Source organism: Schistocerca cancellata, chromosome 3, assembly GCF_023864275.1.
Source record: "Schistocerca cancellata isolate TAMUIC-IGC-003103 chromosome 3, iqSchCanc2.1, whole genome shotgun sequence".
Lineage (NCBI taxonomy): Eukaryota > Metazoa > Arthropoda > Insecta > Orthoptera > Acrididae > Schistocerca > Schistocerca cancellata.
In genome coordinates, this window is record NC_064628.1 from 82263291 (window position 1) to 82282923 (window position 19633).

The 19633-nt window shown below is 42.6% G+C and overlaps 1 protein-coding gene across 1 annotated transcript in view; it reads right to left on the minus strand.

The window, feature by feature from the left end:
• LOC126176128 (Kv channel-interacting protein 4-like) overlaps window positions 1-19633 on the minus strand; it is a 158915-nt gene that overhangs the window by 40437 nt on the left and 98845 nt on the right. Inside the window, exons 4-5 of the mRNA XM_049923265.1 lie at window positions 5619-5763; window positions 5394-5456 (exon numbers count right to left, since the gene is read on the minus strand). Of these exons, the coding sequence (XP_049779222.1) occupies window positions 5394-5456; window positions 5619-5763 (208 nt within the window). The remainder of the gene's footprint in view (window positions 1-5393; window positions 5457-5618; window positions 5764-19633) is intronic.

Consider the following 19633-nt stretch of genomic DNA (forward strand, 5'->3'; position numbering starts at 1 on the left):
CCCTTACAGTATCTACTGATAACAAATCTAGCAGCCCGTCTCTGGATTTCTGTGGTGTCTTTTTTTAATTAGACCTGGTGGGGACCCCAAACACTCGAGCAGTACTTAAGAATGGGTTGTACTAGTATCCTACATGTGGTCTACTTTTCAGATGAACCACACTTTCCCAAAATTCTCCCAATAACCCGGAGTCAGCCAGTCGCCTTTCCTACTACAATCCTCACATGCTCATTCCATTTCATATCGCTTTGCAAACGTTAGGCCCAGATATGTAATCGACATGACTATGTCAAGCAGCCCACTACTAATGCTGTATTCAAACATTATCTGATTGTATTTCCTACTAATCTGCGTCAAACAGTTTTCTACATTTAGAACTACCTTCCATTCATCAAATTGACTATAAATTTTGTCTAATTCAGCTTGTATACTTCTACAGCCACTCAACTGCGACATCTTCCGATATACATCGGCATCATCAGCAGACAACCGCTGATTGTTGCCCACCGTCTCCACCAGATCATTTATATAGTAAATTATAGCGCTCATACAACACTTCCCTTGTCTCTAAAGAACACTCGTTGCCATATCCGAATAAGACTACTGTTCACCAACGGCTTTCTAACACTTAATACTTCTGTTTTTCAGAAACATGTTTCTAGCGTTTGCATTTTATATCGTTTCTGTCGCACCCATCATAAGTAATTTTGCTGCCCAAATAGGAAACTCATCTGCTGCTTTTAGTTTCTCATTTCCTAATCTAATCCCTCATGACCGCTTGATTTAATTCGATTACATTCTGTTATCATTGTTTTACTTCGGTTGTTCGAATTATAAATTCTCTTATAACCTCTCTCCAATTCTTTGCCGTCTCTGACAGAATTACGTGTCATCGTCCACCCTTAATTTGTTATTTCCTTTCCTTAAACTTTAATCGCTTTACAAAATTTCTCCGTTATTGCTTGCTCTGTATACAGATTAAATAACATGAAGAAAGACGATACGCTTGCACGTCTGTCTCCCTCCCCTCTCATCTTCTGCCTCCTTTTCATATCCTTCCACTTGTGAAGTAAAGCCAGGCGTAAAGGCCGTTCTTAGCAGAACGTCCATGATAATCACAGAGAAGGCTGGTGCGTATATCATCTTCATTTCTACAAAGCGCATATGTCGTTTCTCCTTTTTGCTTGAGTGAAATATATAGTCCTCATCTCCATCAGAAATGTAAACTTCTTGAAGAACACATCGTACCTCTTCAGAATGTTACGCTTTCCGAATGCTCACGCTTATTTGAGCAAAGTGACTCCATCAACTGTTTACAATTTCGTCGAAACGGAGTACAAACGAGATACTCGGGACCTTGAAACATTTATGAGTGCTCAGAGATAAATATCCTCCTCTTTTATAAGATGTAGCCTACAATCAAAGTGCTGCTTGAGACTTTTAGATTACTGGTACGCACTACACGAATATTCATTGGAATATTCAGGCGCGTTATTGATACCTGGTGCCTTCTCCCATTCGCTCCACTCAGCATGCTCATAAATAATCGGGACAGCTACAGCAAGAAATATCAACATATCTCTCCGTAAACTACGAATATCACGAAAATCCTCACTTATGTAGCACGATAAATAGCTACAGATAATCTTCTTTTGAGAGCATTTAATCACCTTCATCTCATCCACAAAGGCCTGTTCTCTTCATCGCAAGCTGAAGTGGAAACTGAACCACTTTGCCTGTTTCCCTATTATTCATACTAGTATGTGTGCATAAAATAAACAATCAATAAAGCTTGAAAGCTAAAATAGAAGTTATACAGCTTACGTCAGTATTAAAATACAGCAAAAACAAAGGGGTCTCGTACAATAAAATACTTGTTGTGGTTCAGTCCCACAACAGTGTCAATGAGTATACATCATGAGGCCCTTGCGTATAAAAGGAAATTCCTTGAACTACTAACTATTCATTTGTTAATTATATTCATACATATTATAAAAATCGCTGTGTGTGTGTGTGTGTGTGTTTTTCACATCTTCTCCTAAACCACTGGACCGATTTTAACCAAACTTTGTGCACGTAGCCATTACTGTCTGGGAAGAATCGCTGCAGGAGAAAGGATCACCTGCATATCATAGTTCAGGCATGACGTCATAAACACTGAGCTGCGTGAAAAACTGACACATTGTGCATCACGTTCAAGTTTATTACTTCTTTCTTTGCTACTGACTCTATTGCCAAGCCGGCCACTGGTTCTAGGCACCAAGCGGTTCTAGGCGCTTCAGTCCGGAACCGTGCGTCTGATACGGTCGCAGGTTCGAATCCTGCCTCGGGCATGGATGTGTGTGATGTCTTTAGGTTAGGTTAGGTTTAAGTAGTTCTAAGTTCTAGGGGACTGATGACCACAGATGTTAAGTCCCATAGTGCTCACAGTCATTTGAACCATTTCCATTGCCAACACATTTTGCAGACAGTATCCAAATATACTATTGATTGTACCTACAGAAATATATCATTGTGCGACACAAGTTCAAGACATAAGACGACATAAATACTTAGATGCGTGAAAAATGCCACTTCATGCATGAAGTTTTAATACATCTATTCTTTACGCCATTTTGTCGAAAACTGACATTTTGAGCTCTTGGCTCCGTACAGAATACAGGTTGATTCTTGCAGAGAAGATAACAGCAACCAGCCAGTTATACAATTTATGTAAATAAATAGCATTATAAAAGGTGTGTGGTGGCTGCTATCTTTTCTATAAGAGTCAACCGGCATTTATTCTTTACTGCTAAGACACTCCTACAGTGGAGTTAACTTAAGAAAATCCCTGACACCTGGCAGCGCGTTTGACCGCTTTCATCTGCTAAGTGCAAACGGCTGTAGGCGGAATCAATTGCCATCTGTAGATATATGAAGAGAAGTTGCCGTAGAGACGTTTACATAGTCGCGTTGTAGACACGGAGGCATCTGCTCACAACGCTCAGAAACTGTCGGATATCATGTTTCTCTAGCTGGATACTGTGCTTATAAATTTGTACATAAACATACTTCTTTGACGATTGTTTCGTAATTTCAAAAGTTCTTTCACAAGTACATGCAAATGAAATTATTTCGATACTTCGCTAGAAACTCAGACCATATTTTGTTTTCGTTTCCAATAGAAAATTGGCAAAATGAATACCTGGACAATGGCGGGTTTGTCAGATAGTGTTTGAATAAAGTGAAGATACAGAGATGAGAATACGTCCAACAAATAATCGAGGACGCTGGTGGTAAGTGTTAGTCTTAGAATTCAGACAACTGATGACTTCCGTCTGCCCCCCTTCCCACCCCAAAAAGAGAAGTATGAAATAAGTGTACGGTACAATAATTAGAATGATGTTTTGTCACTAAGAGGATAGTGGTGGCTTAAAAAATGGGATGAGATAGTAATCATCTCATCTGCAACTAACATGTACACGCACCGAAGTTCTCAGCAGGTGGCTCTTGCTTAATTACAGTCGGTGTACAACTGTCCTCGCTCTCTGACAGTATTTTACGAACAGATCCTTTCGTATAAACATAAGTCCCTTCTCTAGAGTGTCGCACAGATGACAAAATGGTAGATATCGAAATAGAAGACAGAGGGATAGAGAAACAATTAAAATCGCTCAAAAGAGGAAAGGCTGCTGGACCTGATGGGATACCAGTTCGAATTTTACACAGAGTACGCGAAGGAACTTGCCCCCTTCTTGCAGCGGTGTACCATAGGTCTGTAGAAGAGCGTAGCGTTCCAAAGGATTGGAAAAGGGCACAGGTCATCCCCGTTTTTAAGAAGGGACGTTGAACAGATGTGCAGAACTATAGACCTATATCTCTAACGTCGATCAGTTGTATAATTTTGGAACACGTATTATGTTCGAGTATAATGACTTTTCTGGAAACTAGAAATCTACTCTGTAGGAATCAGCATGGGTTTCGAAAAAGACGATCGTGTGAAACCCAGCTCACGCTATTCGTCCACGAGACTCAGAGGGCCATAGACACGGGTTCCCAGGTAGATGCCGTGTTTCTTGACTTCCGCAAGGCGTTCGATACAGTTCCCCACAGTCGTTTAATGAACAAAGTAAGAGCATATGGACTATCAGACCAATTGTGTGATTGGATTGAAGAGTTCCTAGATAACAGAACGCAGTATGTCATTCTCAATGGAGAGAAGTCTTCCGAAGTAAGAGTGATTTCCGGTGTGCCGCAGGGGAGTGTCATGGGACCGTTGCTATTCACAGTATACATAAATGACCTTGTGGATAACATCGGAAGTTCACTGAGGCTTTTTGCGGACGATGCTACAGTATATCGAGAGGTTGTAACAATGGAAAATTGTACTGAAATGCAGGAGGATCTGCAGCGAATTGACGCATGGTGCAGGGAATGGCAATTGAATCTGAATGTAGACAAGTGTAATGTGCTGCGAATACATAGAAAGAAAGATCCCTTATCATTTAGCTACAATATAGCAGGTCAGCAACTGGAAGCAGTTAATTCCATAAATTATCTGGGAGTACGCATTAGGAGTGATTTAAAATGGAATGATCATATAAAGTTGATCGTCGGTAAAGCAGATGCCAGACTGAGATTCATTGGAAGAATCCTAAGGAAATGCAATCCCAAAACAAAGGAAGTAGGTTACAGCACACGTGTTCGCCCACTGCTTGAATACTGCTCAGTGGTGTGGGATCCGTACCAGATAGGTTTGATAGAAGAGATAGAGAAGATCCAACGGAGAGCAGTGCGCTTCGTTACAGGATCATTTAGTAATCACGAAAGCGTTACGGAGATGACAGATAAACTCCAGTGGAAGACTCTGCAGGAGAGACGCTCAGTAGCTCGATACGGGCTTTTGTTGAAGTTTCGAGAACATACCTTCACCGAGGAGTCAAGCGGTATATTGCTCTCTCCTACGTATATCTCGCGAAGAGACCATAAGGATAAAACCAGAGAGATTAGAGCCCACACAGAGGCATACCGACAATCCTTCTTTCCACGAACAATACGAGACTGGAATAGAAGGGAGAACCGATAGAGGTACTCAAGGTACCCTCCGCCACACACCGTCAAGTGGCTTGCGGAGTATGGATGTAGATGTGGACAGAGACGCAAGCACTGTATATATGTTATTAGCCAGCTTAGCAATTATGTCAAATAAGTGTTGATAATGTGATGTTCTGGTGTACTTATGGAAGTGACTTGCACATAGAATGTCGAACATTCTGACACCAGAATTTTGTGTATATGTAAGTTCTGCTTAGCGATATGGCGTAATGCACAAAGAAAGTCTGTTGTTACTGACGTGCGAGGAGTTATTTGAGTACTAGAGATAGGATAAATTCAAAATCAGTCAGTAGACTCACCGCCGAGCAGTAGTTGATGAATTCGTCAACTGTTATCACGCCGTCGTGGTTCAGATCCAGTTTCTGGAAAGAGAAAAGCAAAGTCCATATTACTCACACAGCTGCGTGATTTCTGTTTGTTTTGCTGCAGAGGGTTACATTTGCCATCTGTTGCAACTAAAAAAATAAGTGAGAACTAAGGTCACACGATTCAGTTAGAGAACTGACGCGATGAGTGTCACGTACCTTGAAGATCCTCTCCACGTGCTGTTGCGGCGTACGATGCGTGTGTGACGCGTCTTTGGCGTCACCCACAAGGTTGTAGATGGCCGAAATCACCTCCAGCATTTCTTGTCTCGTTATACAGCCGTCGTGATTCACGTCATACAGCCTGTAAAAACAGCAAAACTACATTAATATTAAAACATTCATATTAAATTTTAGCACGCGCCCCTATCCTGTTATCCAGTCGCTGGGTATAATTCAGATGCTCTAACATGCAGGCTGCGTAGGAAGCGTGCTCGTAAGTTTTAATTGATATTAAGCCTAGATTACACAATGACACTAGGTTGCAGGCCACTGCGCATGCGCGCCGCGCGTTTGCGCAGCTCGTTGGTGAAACTAAACACTTTCGACGTGTTCCAACTTTGGCGACACTAGTAGCATGAGTTTTGATGTTACGTGGGTTCGTAGAGTGTAGACAAATCTGAAGTGGGGAACGGAGAATAACATTCGCTTTTTGGATATCTATGTTTTGCATGGGTGTTTGTGGGATTTCAGTGATGCTGATTACAAAAATAAGCAACATATTGCTGCTCGTGAGACTGTCATGTGCGATCATAACGTAGATGGTTTGACGATATCTGAGCTGCTGGGCGAAATTTATTGAGTTAGGAGCACATATAGAACTGAATTAAGAAAAATACAAGCAAGTGTAATTCTAGGTGTGACAATACTCTCGTCTACAAGGCTAAAATCCCATCCTTCGAGTTGGCCGACACTTTGTTAAGGAATATTGTTGACAGGAGGTAAGGCATACAAATTCAGGAAGCTGCATTCTTTATTCAACATTCACGTATTTAAAACGTCGCAGCAGTGCTCCCCGTTCACATATGTTAGAATTTTGAAATATCGCCACTGTACAGATCTATCTTCAAGAGAGTAATTTGCAAACCATTCTCTTCTTAATGCAGCCTGCTTCGAATAATTATTGCTGTTAATGTTAATAATTATTTCTTTTAATGTTAATAATTAATGGTGTTAGTGAAAAAGCGTCATCACCAACTAAAACCGCATCTTATAACATGCCGAGTGTTCCCGATTGTAATGCACGCAATATGAAATGTAATTTCAGTTCTGGCGACAGGGCTTCATGCATTACAGTATCTTTATTCCTTATCACATGATTAACTCTATTTAGAAGAAACGTGAACAGGTCTGGTGACATTCTAAGATAATTAAAAGAACTTCTTGGATCTTCCGTTATAAAGTATTTCAGCAAGGATGCTGAGCCACGGACCTGACGTCTTTTCTTCATCCAGTCACGAATCGAAACACGTTTCTTTTTTTTTTTTTTTTCTTATGCAGTGATTCCACGCAACAAGCTTTAACTCCATTACAACTCGTGCGACGTGCAGATACCAAAACTTTCATTTCAGACACGACTCAGGGACCCACAAAACAACGAAACTGATGTGTATACTGGTGTCGTCGTATCTACAGTCAAATACGAAACCACCTGCGTGCAACTCATTCCACTCAACGGGTGGCGCAACCCAATGTCGTCGTGTAAACTAGGCTTTAGGATGTTGCAATGTATATAACAGTATACTGGGTGTTTCACAAAGAATATACGTATTACAAAGTATTATTTTGACCAAACTATCTGATCGCTGCGCCTTCGCTCGGCTATTGGAGAAACGAATACATAGCCTAGTTTATATTAATATCCGCTAGATGTCAGTTCCCTTCTGTTTTGCTTGGTAACCGTCATATGTTTAAAATGGCTACTGAGCAGCAGAAATCATTTTGTGCTCTCGAGTTGGCGAAGTGCAATTTCGTGATTACAGTGCAAAGACGTTTCAGTTTCAGGTACCAAATTGATCCTACGAATGGGTTGAACATTAGCAGATGGTATCGACAGTTTCTAGATGCATGATGTGTATGTAAAGGAAAGAGTCCTGGCTGTCCTCGTGTTCCTGAAGAAAATATAGCACGAATTCAAACTGCTTTCCAACGTAGTCCTTCAAAATTATCTCGTCTTGCCAATCGGGAGTTACAACTGCCTGCAACAACAGTTTGGCGTGTTTTGAGACGTCGGTTGGTTATCAAGCCGTACAAGTTACAACTTACAAGCTCTGCGCCATAATGACAAACGCGAACGTGTGACATCTTGTAACGAGATTCTTGATGCTAATGACAATGATAACATTTTCGCACAACGAATCGTGGTCAGCGATGAAGCGGCTTTCCATGTTAGTGGTCAGGTAAACAAACGTAATGTTCGAATTTGGGGGCATGCTGCTGTTGAACATGTACGAGATTCGCCCATAGTCAGTGTGTTTCGTGCGATATCCCGATCATCTGTTTACGGCCCATTCTTCTTTGATCGAAACACGGTTAATGGTCAGCAGTACCTCACTGTGTTACAAAACTGGTTGTTTCCGAGGCAGCACGAAGACAACTTCATTTTTCAACAAGCCTGGGGACGCCCTCACTGGAATCGCCAAGTGCGTGATGCGTGAATATGTGAATGAAACTCTACCGAACCGCAGGATTGGTCATCAAGGAGAACTTAGCACGTCTCAGCTGGGCTCCACGGTCACCGAATTTGGCACACTCTGAATTCTTCCTATGGAGTTTCGTTAAAGACAACGTTTATGTACCACCACTCCCACAGAACCTGGAAGAGTTGAAGAACCGGATCCGTACTGCCCTAACATCAGTGCCGAAGGACATGCTTACCCGATACGGGAGGAATTTGAGTATCAAATGGTTCAAATGGATCTATGTGACATAACATCTGAGATCATCAGTCCCCTAGAACTTACAACTACGAGGTGCATTCAAGTTCTAAGGCCTCCGATTTTTTTTCTCCGGACTGGAAAGAGATAGAAACATACACATTGTTTTAAAATGAGGCCGCGTTCATTGTCAATACGTCCCAGAGATGGCAGCACTGTACGGCAGATGGAATTTTACCGCCAGCGGCGAGAATGAGAACTGTTTTAAATACTTAAAATGGCGACGTTTTCCTTACTTGAACAGCGTGCAATCATTCGTTTTCTGAATTTGCGTGGTGTGAAACCAATTGAAATTCATCGACAGTTGAGGGAGACATGTGGTGATGGAGTTATGGATGTGTCGAAAGTGCGTTCGTGGGTGCGACAGTTTAATGAAGGCAGAACATCGTGTGACAACAAACCGAAACAACCTTGGGCTCGCACAAGCCGGTCTGACGACATGATCGTGAAAGTGGAGACAATTGGTTTGGGGGATCGCCGAATGACTGTTGAACAGATCGCCTCCAGAGTTGGCATTTCTGTGGGTTCTGTGCACACAATCCTGCATGACGACCTGAAAATGCGAAAAGTGTCATCCAGGTGGGTGCCATGAATGCTGACAGACGATCACATGGCTGCCCGTGTGGCATGTTGCCAAGCAATGTTGACGCGCAACGACAGCATGAATGGGACTTTCTTTTCGTCGGTTGTGACAATGGATGAGACGTGGATGCCATTTTTAAATCCAGAAACAAAGCGCTAGTCAGCTCAATGGAAGCACACAGATTCACCGCCACCAAACAAATTTCGGGTAACTGCCAGTGCTGAAAAAATGATGGTGTCCATGTTCTGGGACAGCGAGGGCGTAATCCTTAACCATTGCGTTCCAAAGGGCACTACGGTAACAAGTGCATCCTACGAAAATGTTTTGAAGAACAAATTCCTACCTGCACTGCAACAAAAACGTCCGGGAAGGGCTGTGCGTGTGCTGTTTCAGCAAGACAATGCACCCGCACATCGAGCTAACGTTACGCAACAGTTTCTTCGTGATAACAACTTTGAACTGATTCCTCATGCTCCGTACTCACCTGACCTGGCTCCTAGTGACTTTTGGGTTTTTCCAACAATGAAAGACACTCTCCGTGGCCGCACATTCACCAGCCGTGCTGCTATTGCCTCAGCGATTTTCCAGTGGTCAAAACAGACTCCTAAAGAAGCCTTCGCCGCTGCCATGGAATCATGGCGTCAGCGTTGTGAAAAATGTGTACGTCTGCAGGGCGATTACGTCGAGAAGTAACGCCAGTTTCATCGATTTCGGGTGAGTAGTTAATTAGAAAAAAAAATCGGAGGCCTTAGAACTTGAATGCACCTCGTACTTAAACCTAACTAACCTAAGGACATCACACACTTCCATGCCCGAGGCAGGATTCGAAATTGCGACCGTAGCAGCCGCGTGGTTCCGTACTGAAGCGCCTAGAAACGCTCGACCACAGCGGCCGGCAATTTGACTATCTATGTGATATTGTTCGTGTTACTGATGCAGGACATATTGAACATCTATAATCTGAACTTGAGAGCTTCGTAAATATGTGAGTAAAGTTTCATTTTCGGATGTTTTAAAGTTTAATAAATATATGCATTCGAAATACATATATTGTTTTTTAAACACTCTGTATAACTTACCAAACTGTCTGAAATCCCACAAAATTTTTTCTTTTTATGTGTACTTCGAGGTAAAAAGGAAACAAAAGAAGAAGAACCTCTTAGAGTCAAACAAACAATTACAGACGCCCTACAGAAGTACGAAAAATGACGTAGGCTGATGCAATGAATTAATATCTGTACCAGCACTGGGATTAGAATCCGTGTCTCCTAATTACTAGACGAATACATAAGCCGTTACACTAAGTGGCACTGCATGGATTACTCTGATACATCTCCATCCACGATGCAAATTCCAACTCACACCTCAGCCCAGTGCTGTTCCCCTTCGAAACGCGCATACCTGGACAGAATGTATCGTTCTTTATGTGTATTTAATTTCCAAGGGACATTGCCATAAGCCGGCCGGAGTGGCCGAGCGGTTAAAGGCGCTACAGTCTGGGACCGCACGACCACTACGGTCGCAGGTTCGAATACTGCCTCGGGCATGGATGTGTGTGATGTCCTTAGGTTAGTTAGGTTTAAGTAGTTCTAAGTTCTAGGGGACTTATGACCACAGCAGTTGAGTCCCATAGTGCTCAGAGTCATTTGAACCACATTGCCATAACGAATGATTTTACAAGCGGCGAAGATATTTGATTTCAGTGACACTAAAATTCTGCTGCCGATGACGAATCTAGAATGGACTGCTCGGAACAACTGCCAGTCAAAGTACGGTGCACAACACATTGACAGTCCCAAGTTCCAGCATCACTCCTGTTGCGGAGATGAGTCTCCTTATGTCGGTAATACCAGCTCGTGTAAGAAAGAAAGCCGCACAAAAACCTTAGTGGATGGAAACATGAGGGCAGGCAGTTCACCATCTTGCATGATTTCTAAAGCCATCTACCCAGCTTCGATCACGCTGTGATTACTGACCGTGTAGGGCCTATATTTATTCATTTCGCGACGATTGGAAGCTGTTTTGAATGCCAACAGGATTCCTACACCGTAGTAGACAAGGTAATGAGTTGTGTTTTTTGTGCTTCTATATTTTTGTCCACTCCAATAGGTAGGTCATATGTATTACATAAAAATATTTTCTTTGTTAGATTCCATTTGATAGAGGAATTGCTTAAAATACTTTTGGTGATACATTTCCTCGCAAGACTCTTCATTAAACTGTCATTTTCTCAGTATCCTGATGAAGTCTAATGGAAGCAGTAGTACTGACGTAGGGAAGAACGGGTAGTGTCGGATTTGTACACCCTTCCGAAATTATAATATCTTCTGAAGGTTGTATTGGCACATTGTTCTCAACATACACTACTATGATACATTAATTGGTATAATTATAAAACCTGATCTCATAAGAATATACGTTCGTTGGATTTTTAATATTTCTCCCAGCCTTCGCTTTTTGGTCGTTTAAATTTGTGGAAGGTTGTATAGGACATGAACTAACAATTAAAAAAAACTTTTTATTTTTTAGTTGTAATTTTTTTTTTTTTTTTTTGGAAAAGAGTTTTAACTCGGTCGCAGTTGTCCTTCAGCTCACCTACTTTCTCAAAGAAACTGTTGAATTGTTTCTTGCAGAAACCTGCTGAAAGCTGCAAACTCACGGATTAAGCGTTCTTGGAGCCTTGTATTCACATATTTTCAAAAAAATCACAGTAAAAGTCGTTACCTGCTTTTATTTTTGTCTTACTGAACAGATCCTTTATTTTCAGTCGTTCTACATACTCCTACACTAGGTTTAAGAGCTTATCTCCTCCCAAAGGCATAAAACTGTAAATCTAAATTTCTATCATGATTGTGCAACACCGTTTCCTGTTCGTAGCTTGACGTTTTCGGAAGAAAACCTAATACGTTTTTCTTAAAACGGGTTTCATGCCCCCTCTCAGTTTTCCCGTACGACTTTGTCTATTCCTTAATGACCTTTTTGGAACAATGTTTCTTGATCGCTTCCGAGATCGTTACTTCAAGAAGTCGGTCTTTTATACGGCTACCTTCATGTTATTTTCATGCTATTTATTGTATGTCTTGACTCCGCCATCTTTGCCCGTTAAACGAAAAATACTGTACAAATTTAGGTCTTCACGCTGTCTCTCTGTCCTGTACAGACCGAAACTACTTCGTCCAGTACGACCCAAAGGTACAGCTGTGGTATTTTAACATTACCATCGTTATTACTTGGGCTAGACAATGGACGACATCAGTTGCACATTATCTAAAGATACAATAAAAAATCTGATGTTACTTACTTGCAAATAAAACACATCACTTCACAGCTGAGCTAACTAGCAGCAGGTAACTTATTGCCACGCCGAAGTGGGATGTAATTATATGTGCAGTTGAAATCGTTACCTACGGACAACATTACATCTCAAACAACCAGAAACTTTCGCAAATCTCGGGTTAAAATAATATTCTGCTCAGCGTCTAGTATTTCAGTCCTGCGATCGACAAAGCACGATTTACTAACCGAGGGGCGACCTAACCTCACAGTTTCACAGCGTCACTTCCGCCAGTAACTCTCTCATATCAGACAAGTTCTGCTGCATACCTAGCGGGACTAGAACTACTAGAAGAAAGGATATTGTGGGTGTGTGGTTCAACCACAGTATGAGTATTTCAGTCTACGGCGGAGTGTGCGCTAATGTTAATCTTTCTGGGATATTAAAACTGTACTGTACTCTCAAATTCTGAAGGTGGCAGGGGTAAAATACAGAGAGCGAAAGGCTATTTACAATTTGTACAGAAACCAGATGGCAGTTATAAGAATCGAGGGACATGAAAGGGAAGCAGTGGTTGGGAAGGGAGTGAGACAGGGTTGTACCCTCTCCCCAATGTTATTCAATGTGTATATTGAGCAAGCAGTAAAGGAAACAAAAGAAAAATTCGAAGTAGGTATTAAAATCCATGGAGAAGAAATAAAAACTTTGAGGTTCGCCGATGACATTGTAATTATGTCAGAGACAGCAAAGGACTTGGAAGAGCAGTTGAACGGAATGGACAGTGTCTTGGAAGGAGGTTATAAGATGAACACCAACAAAAGCAAAACGAGGGTAATGGAATGTAGTCGAATTAAGTCGGGTGATGCTGAGGGAATTAGATTAGGAAATGAGACACTTAAAGTAGTAAAGGAGTTTTGCTATTTGGGGAGCAAAATAATTGATGATGGTCGAAATAGAGAGGATATAAAATGTAGACTGGCAATGGCAAGGAAAGCGTGTCTGAAAGGAGTGAAATTTGTTAACATAGAGTATAGATTTAAATCTCAGTAAATCGTTTGTAAAAATAGTTGTATGGAGTGTAGCCATGAATCGAAGTGAAACATGGACGATAAATAGTTTGGAGAAGAAGAGAATAGAAGCTTTCGAAATGTGGTGCTACAGAAGAATGCTGAAGATTAGATGGGTAGATCACATAACTAATGAGGAGGTATTGAATAGAATTGGGGAGAAGAGGAGTTTGTGGCACAACTTGACTAGAAGAAGGGATCGGTTGGTAGGACATGTTCTTAGGCATCAAGGGATCACCAATTTAGTATTGGAGGGAAAGGTAAAAACCGTAGAGTGAGACCAAGGGATGAATACACTAAGCAGATTCAGAAGGATGTAGATTGGAGTAGGTATTGAGAGATGAAGAATCTTGCACAGGACAGAGTAGCATGGAGAGCTGCATCAAACCAGTCTCAGGACTGAAGACTGCAATAACAACAACAGCAACGACAACAACAACTGTAGTGGGATCCGAATCCGGAACCTTGTCTTGACTGGATGTTTCAAAAACAGCGCGTGCATTCTGGAATTATTTACTAATTCAGAAGGCTGAAGCTTATCAGGAACCTTTCGAGTGTGGTGCGCCTGTCGTAGGTCAGACCACACGCAGCGTAGAAGCGTACAGCAATGAACTAGCCTTGACAATAATAGAAGTCTGTTATTGGGGAGTACTGTGTGTCCAGAAAGGAAGGGAAATTAGGTGTTAACTTCCCGTCGATGGGAGGAAGCACAAGTTCGGTTTGGGAAATGATGGAGAAGGAAACTGACCATTCTCTTTCAGAAGAATCATCCTAGAATTCGCCTTAAGCGTTTAGGGAAATCACGGAAAACCTAGTTCTGGATGGGTGGACAGGGATTTGAACCGTCGTCCTCCCGAATACGAGTTCAGTATTTTACCACTGCGCTCGCTACCGTGTCCTCATATGACATTCATCGGAACATAAGAAGACAACAACATCGTTTTGGGACTCTTGCTACAGAGTCCATGGAGATTCAAATTGCTGAAAAGCTTATGAACAGAGTAGCGCTTACTAGTTTGAATTCTGTCATTTCCACTAACTGTTTTCAGACAACAGAAGGTACCCACTGCGTGATTCAGACGCCGAGTGAGGTAAGGCAATGGAATCGTGCTCGGAAGGAGGGATGTGCAAATCTCCGTCTAGACTTCCAAATTTAGATTCTTCATGGCTTCCCTATATCGTCGGGTAATTCATAAGGCAGCTGAGTTTATAATCCTTTGTTATGTTCTAATTGCCAAGCAGCGAAGCACCGAATTTTTGAGGCTGTAACAACTGGTAATGTCTTCTGAGCAGGCATATGCAAGCGGCAACGAATATAATTGAAATATAACTCGGTCTCGACCGTGGAAGGCAATCAGCATCGTTCCTACTTAAAGGGGATCCCAACTAGGAACACTGAGGGAGGTGGACAGGGCATTAAACATTAATAAAACGGAATAAAGTTTAACAATGAAACATATCATACTGGAATTCATGATTTTATATCCGAGAGCAGCCTTCAGTGACAAGTTAATACTACTTACATACGGAAATGGCACTCAACGAGTGCACGAATCAAGCAATCTAGGAGCAAAGGAAGGAGGGGGGGGGCGATCTACATCTACATCTACATGGTTACTCTAAAATTCACACTTAAGTGCCTGGCAGAGGGTTCATCGAACCATTTTCACACTACTTCTCTAGCATTCCACTCTCGAATGGCGCGTGGGAAAAATAAACACCTAAATCTTTCCGTTCAAGCTCTGATTTCTTTTATATTATTATTATGATCATTTCTACCTACGTAGGTGGGTGCCAACAAAATATTTACGCATTCGGAAGAGAAAGTTGGTGATTGATATTTCGTAAATAGATCTCGCCGCAAAGAAAACCGCCTTTGTTTCAGTGACTGCCACCCTAACTCGCGTATCATATCAGTGACACTCTCACCCCCAATTGCGGATTACACGAAACGAGCTGCCCTCCTTTGCACTTTTTCGACGTCCTCCGTCAATCCAACCTGGTAAGGATCCCATACTGCGCAGCAATATTCCAGCAGAGGACGGACAGGTGTAACGTAGGGAGTCTCTTTAGTGGGTTTAAAGCTTCGTCTAAATGTTCTTCCAACAAAACGCAGTCTTTGTTTCGCCTACCCCACAATATTATCTATGTGGCCTTTCCAATTTAAGTTGCACATAATTGTAATTCCTAGGTATTTAGTCCAATTGACAGCTCTTATATTTGTGCGATTTATCGTATACCCAAAATTTATCGGATTTCTTTTAGTACCCACGTGGATGACCTCGCACTTTTCTTTGTTTTGTGTTAATTGCCACTTTTCGCACCATACGGAAGTTCTCTCTAGATCATTTTGTAATTGGAATTGATCGTCTGATGAGCTGTTCCAACCGAGCTCCAGGGAGCCGGAGCGCTCCGGAGCGCTCACTGCGGCAGCTTGGAGCCCGCATGGAGGGGGAAAGCGAACTCACTGCCCCCTGGCCGCATGCAGCCGCAACTGACGCAATAATCCGTGTTCAACGACAGCTATGACTAGCCGCGGGAGCCCTGTACCTCTATTGGAGGATACCTTTCTATTCATTGTGAGGGATGGTCGACCGCAATGTCTTGTATGTCATAAAGTATTCAATTCTGCGAAGAGGTGCAATATACAACGACATTATACACGTCTTCACGCTGCGCACTACGATCAGGTAGAAGGCGTTGCACGCAGAGAACTGGTAGCCAGGCTTAAGAACGACATACCAGGAGACGTAAGTTCAAAAACAGTTTCGTAATACGGAGGGTATCAAAACATGCAACATAGTTCGTGTTCTGTAATGCGTTTATAATTTTCAGGTGAATGAGAGCGGAGAAAACACTACTGAATCTGCACTTCGAGCAAGCTACAGGGTCGCTCACGTCATTGCGACAAGTGGCAAGCCATTTTCGGTGGGACCACTCGTAAAATCGTGCATGGTAGCTGTTGCAGAATGTTTGTTTCCAATGGGGGTGCAGGCAATTGAAGGGGTTTGCCTGTCGAAGCAAACAATGTCTCGTCGAATCCTGGACATGGCAGCGGATTTAGAGACACAGCTCAGGAGAAAGGCGGAGAGCTTTGTTGCATTTTCGCTAGCGCTTGACGAAAGCACCGACATATCGGACTGTGCTCAACTTGCAGTCTTTGTGTGTGGTGTCGACATGGAGCTGCAAGCAACTGAAGAACTCTTGGATGTGGTACCACTCGATTACACCGCAACAGGACGTGACATTTTTGAAGCTGTTTGTGAATCAGTGGACAATATGAATTTGCCGTGGGATAAGCTCCATTCTGTAGCGACAGACGGTGCACCACAAATGATCGGGCGTCACCAAGGTTTTGCTTCTCGTTTGAAAAATAAACTCAGGGACGAATTCGGGAAAGACATTTTGACTCTTCATTGTTTTATTCACCAGGAGGCACTGTGTGCTGAAACAGTAGGGCTAGGTGGCGTAATTAAAGATGTCGTGAAGTGTGTGAATTTTGTGCGGCGTCACGGTATGAATCATCGCCAATTCAAAGGATTCCTGAAAGATATCGAAGCGGAGCATGGGGATATACCTTACCACAGTACAGTTCGTTGGCGGAGTCGGGGAAAAGTTCTTGATGTTTTCTTTGCCATTCGCGAGGAAATATCCCTTTTTCTCGAAATGAAAGGGGAAGAAATGTGTTGTCTGAAAAATTAAAAATGGATATCAGACCAGGCGTTCCTAGCTGATGTAACTATGCATCTGAATAATTTAAATCTGTCACTGCAGGGCAAAGGGCAGCTAATCGTTGACATGCACGACCAGATCAAAGCGTTTATGGAAAAGTTACGTTTATTTGAGAGGCAGATGAGTAATGGACATTTAACGTTCTTCAGTCGTCTTGCTTCTTTAGAACTAGCTGAAGGTACTACTTTCGGCGATTACCAAGCAAAGTTAAAGCAGCTCATCACGTCGTTTGAAACACGATTCCGAGACCTCACTAGTTTGGAAATGGAACTTAAGGTGTTCAGCACTCCTTTTTCAGTTTCCCCCGATGACTTGTCACCGTCACTTCAATTCGAATAATTGATTTGCAAAATTCAACTTTGTTGAAAGAGAGGTACTACAACACGTTGGATTTGTCACGATGGTATCGTTTATTACAGCAAAAAAACATTTCCCAAGCTTCACAACAATGCCGCTCAGATCATGTGCATGTTTGGATCTACGTATTGTTGTGAGCAGCTTTCTCAGTAATGAAAAGAGTAAAAACTAAGGAACGATCGTTTCTTCAGGATGCAACAATGAAGGCCATCCTCCGCATTAACTCTGCGAACACTTTGACGCCTGATATTTCCGATCTTGTAATGAAAAGAAAACGTCAAGCTACAGAGACCCAATAAAGTTAGTGCGCAATTTCTTGTAAAACAGTTGTTTCTTATTTATTTCCTGAACATCGTATTTCCTGGTGTAGCATGTCACCACGTCTTAGCAGCTAAGAGTATGAGGTTGTCGATCTTGTAAGACGCAGCTGGCACATCAAAACGCTTGCCTTGCCGCCTGCCTCAGCCAGCCGTGCTACGTGCCGGCGTGCCGGCCCACTTGAATGGTCAGAGCGTGCGACACGGCTCCCTGGAGCAGGGAGCGCTCCGCGGCTCACAACAGAGCCGACGAGCTGGAACAGCCTGTAAGGGGACTGCTCAGATTATCACCTAGGTCATTTATGTAAATCAGGAACAGCACAGGGCTTATGACACTACCTTGCGGAACGCCAGATGTCACTTCTGCTCTACTCGATGAGCAGGCCGGTGCGGCCGAGCGGTTCTAGGCGCTCAGTCTGGAACCGCGTGACCACTACGGTCGCAGGTTCGAATCCTGCCTCGGTCATGGATGTGTGTGATGTCCTTAGGTTAGTTAGGTTTAAGTAGTTTTAAGTTCTAGGAGACTGATGACGTTAGATGTTAAGTCCCATAGTGCTCAGAGCCATTTGAACCATCTCCTCTATGATTTACCCTCTATCACTACGAACTGTGACCTCTCTGAGAGTAAATCACGAATCCAATCATACAACTGGGATGAGTGCTCACCACATGACGAATGGTGTTCCCATGCCAACACTATGAGACAGGCGCAGCTAACGACTGATAACGGTCACTTCTACATGCTAGTGATATTACTGTTTTCTCGTCCAAGTCGAAAATAGAAGAAATATAATGTTACTCGAGGCGGACAGTGCCAAGAGCATAATCATGTAAGTGTCGGAGTTGCCTTGGGGGCTACCATTGATTGGAAGAGAAGCTGGCAAACTGGGGCTGGGGAGACAGCACTCTTAAGACTTTGGACTGACCGCCCTCCGGTCAGCTTCCTACCACAACAACTAGGGCTAGTGCCAACTGCTGGGAGAATTAATAGCCAAAGGGCTGTTTGTTGAGTCCTCGAGAAACGGCAATGTCTTCAGCCCGCAGAGGTTCCTCATCATGCCTTGACTCCAATAGTCGAATGACGATCGCCTTTGTATCACCGCATCTCTTCGCGGAAGAAGAGGAGCTGTTTATAACTTTATCTGAATCTAACACTTGCGCCGTCTTGAGCCAATAATTAAATCCTCTCAAAACGGAAGCCTCTGAAATCAGACTCAGAAATACTATTCCTCAGTAATTCAGGAATCTTTCTATTACAGTTCCTTTTCTCTGAAGTTTTCTTAAAGCATTAATTTGCATTTAATGTTTGGTGAATTTCGAAATAAAATCGCTAAAATAAAAGCGATAACTTGGCAATAAATTCACCAGCAAGTTAATTATTAACAATGGGCCCTGAATCTAGAATGGTATGTATTGATTATTACTTATGTGTGCTTTCTTTCTTTGTTAACGGCCCCTCACGGACTCACACGTACGCACCCGACTCGCGGTGAGTCTGGCTAGAGTCGTAGTGTTAGAACTTCCGGAAGTGCATGATCGATATCTTCGCTGGTGCCGTCAACGTCACAGGATGGTATGGGCTTACAATCCACTATTAAATAGTGAGACATGGCAAACACATATCATTTTTAGCCAATTCACCGCAAGATGATTGGACGTACTAAGTTAAAATGCCCTGTTCGGGAGTAAACAACTTCTGGCTATAGTGCGGAAACTTTTTCACATATTCATTGGGGCGGTAAAACTTGTTTCAAAACTAGTGCTTTCTTCTGCACTTCAAGGTTTAGGCACTTCTGCTTGTTCCGGCTATACTTTTCACTGCCACCTCGTTTTGGGTCTTCCTACGTCCCTTCTTCCTCTTGGCTGGTAAAGCATTGCCTGACACTTTATGGGAGACAATTCCGTAAT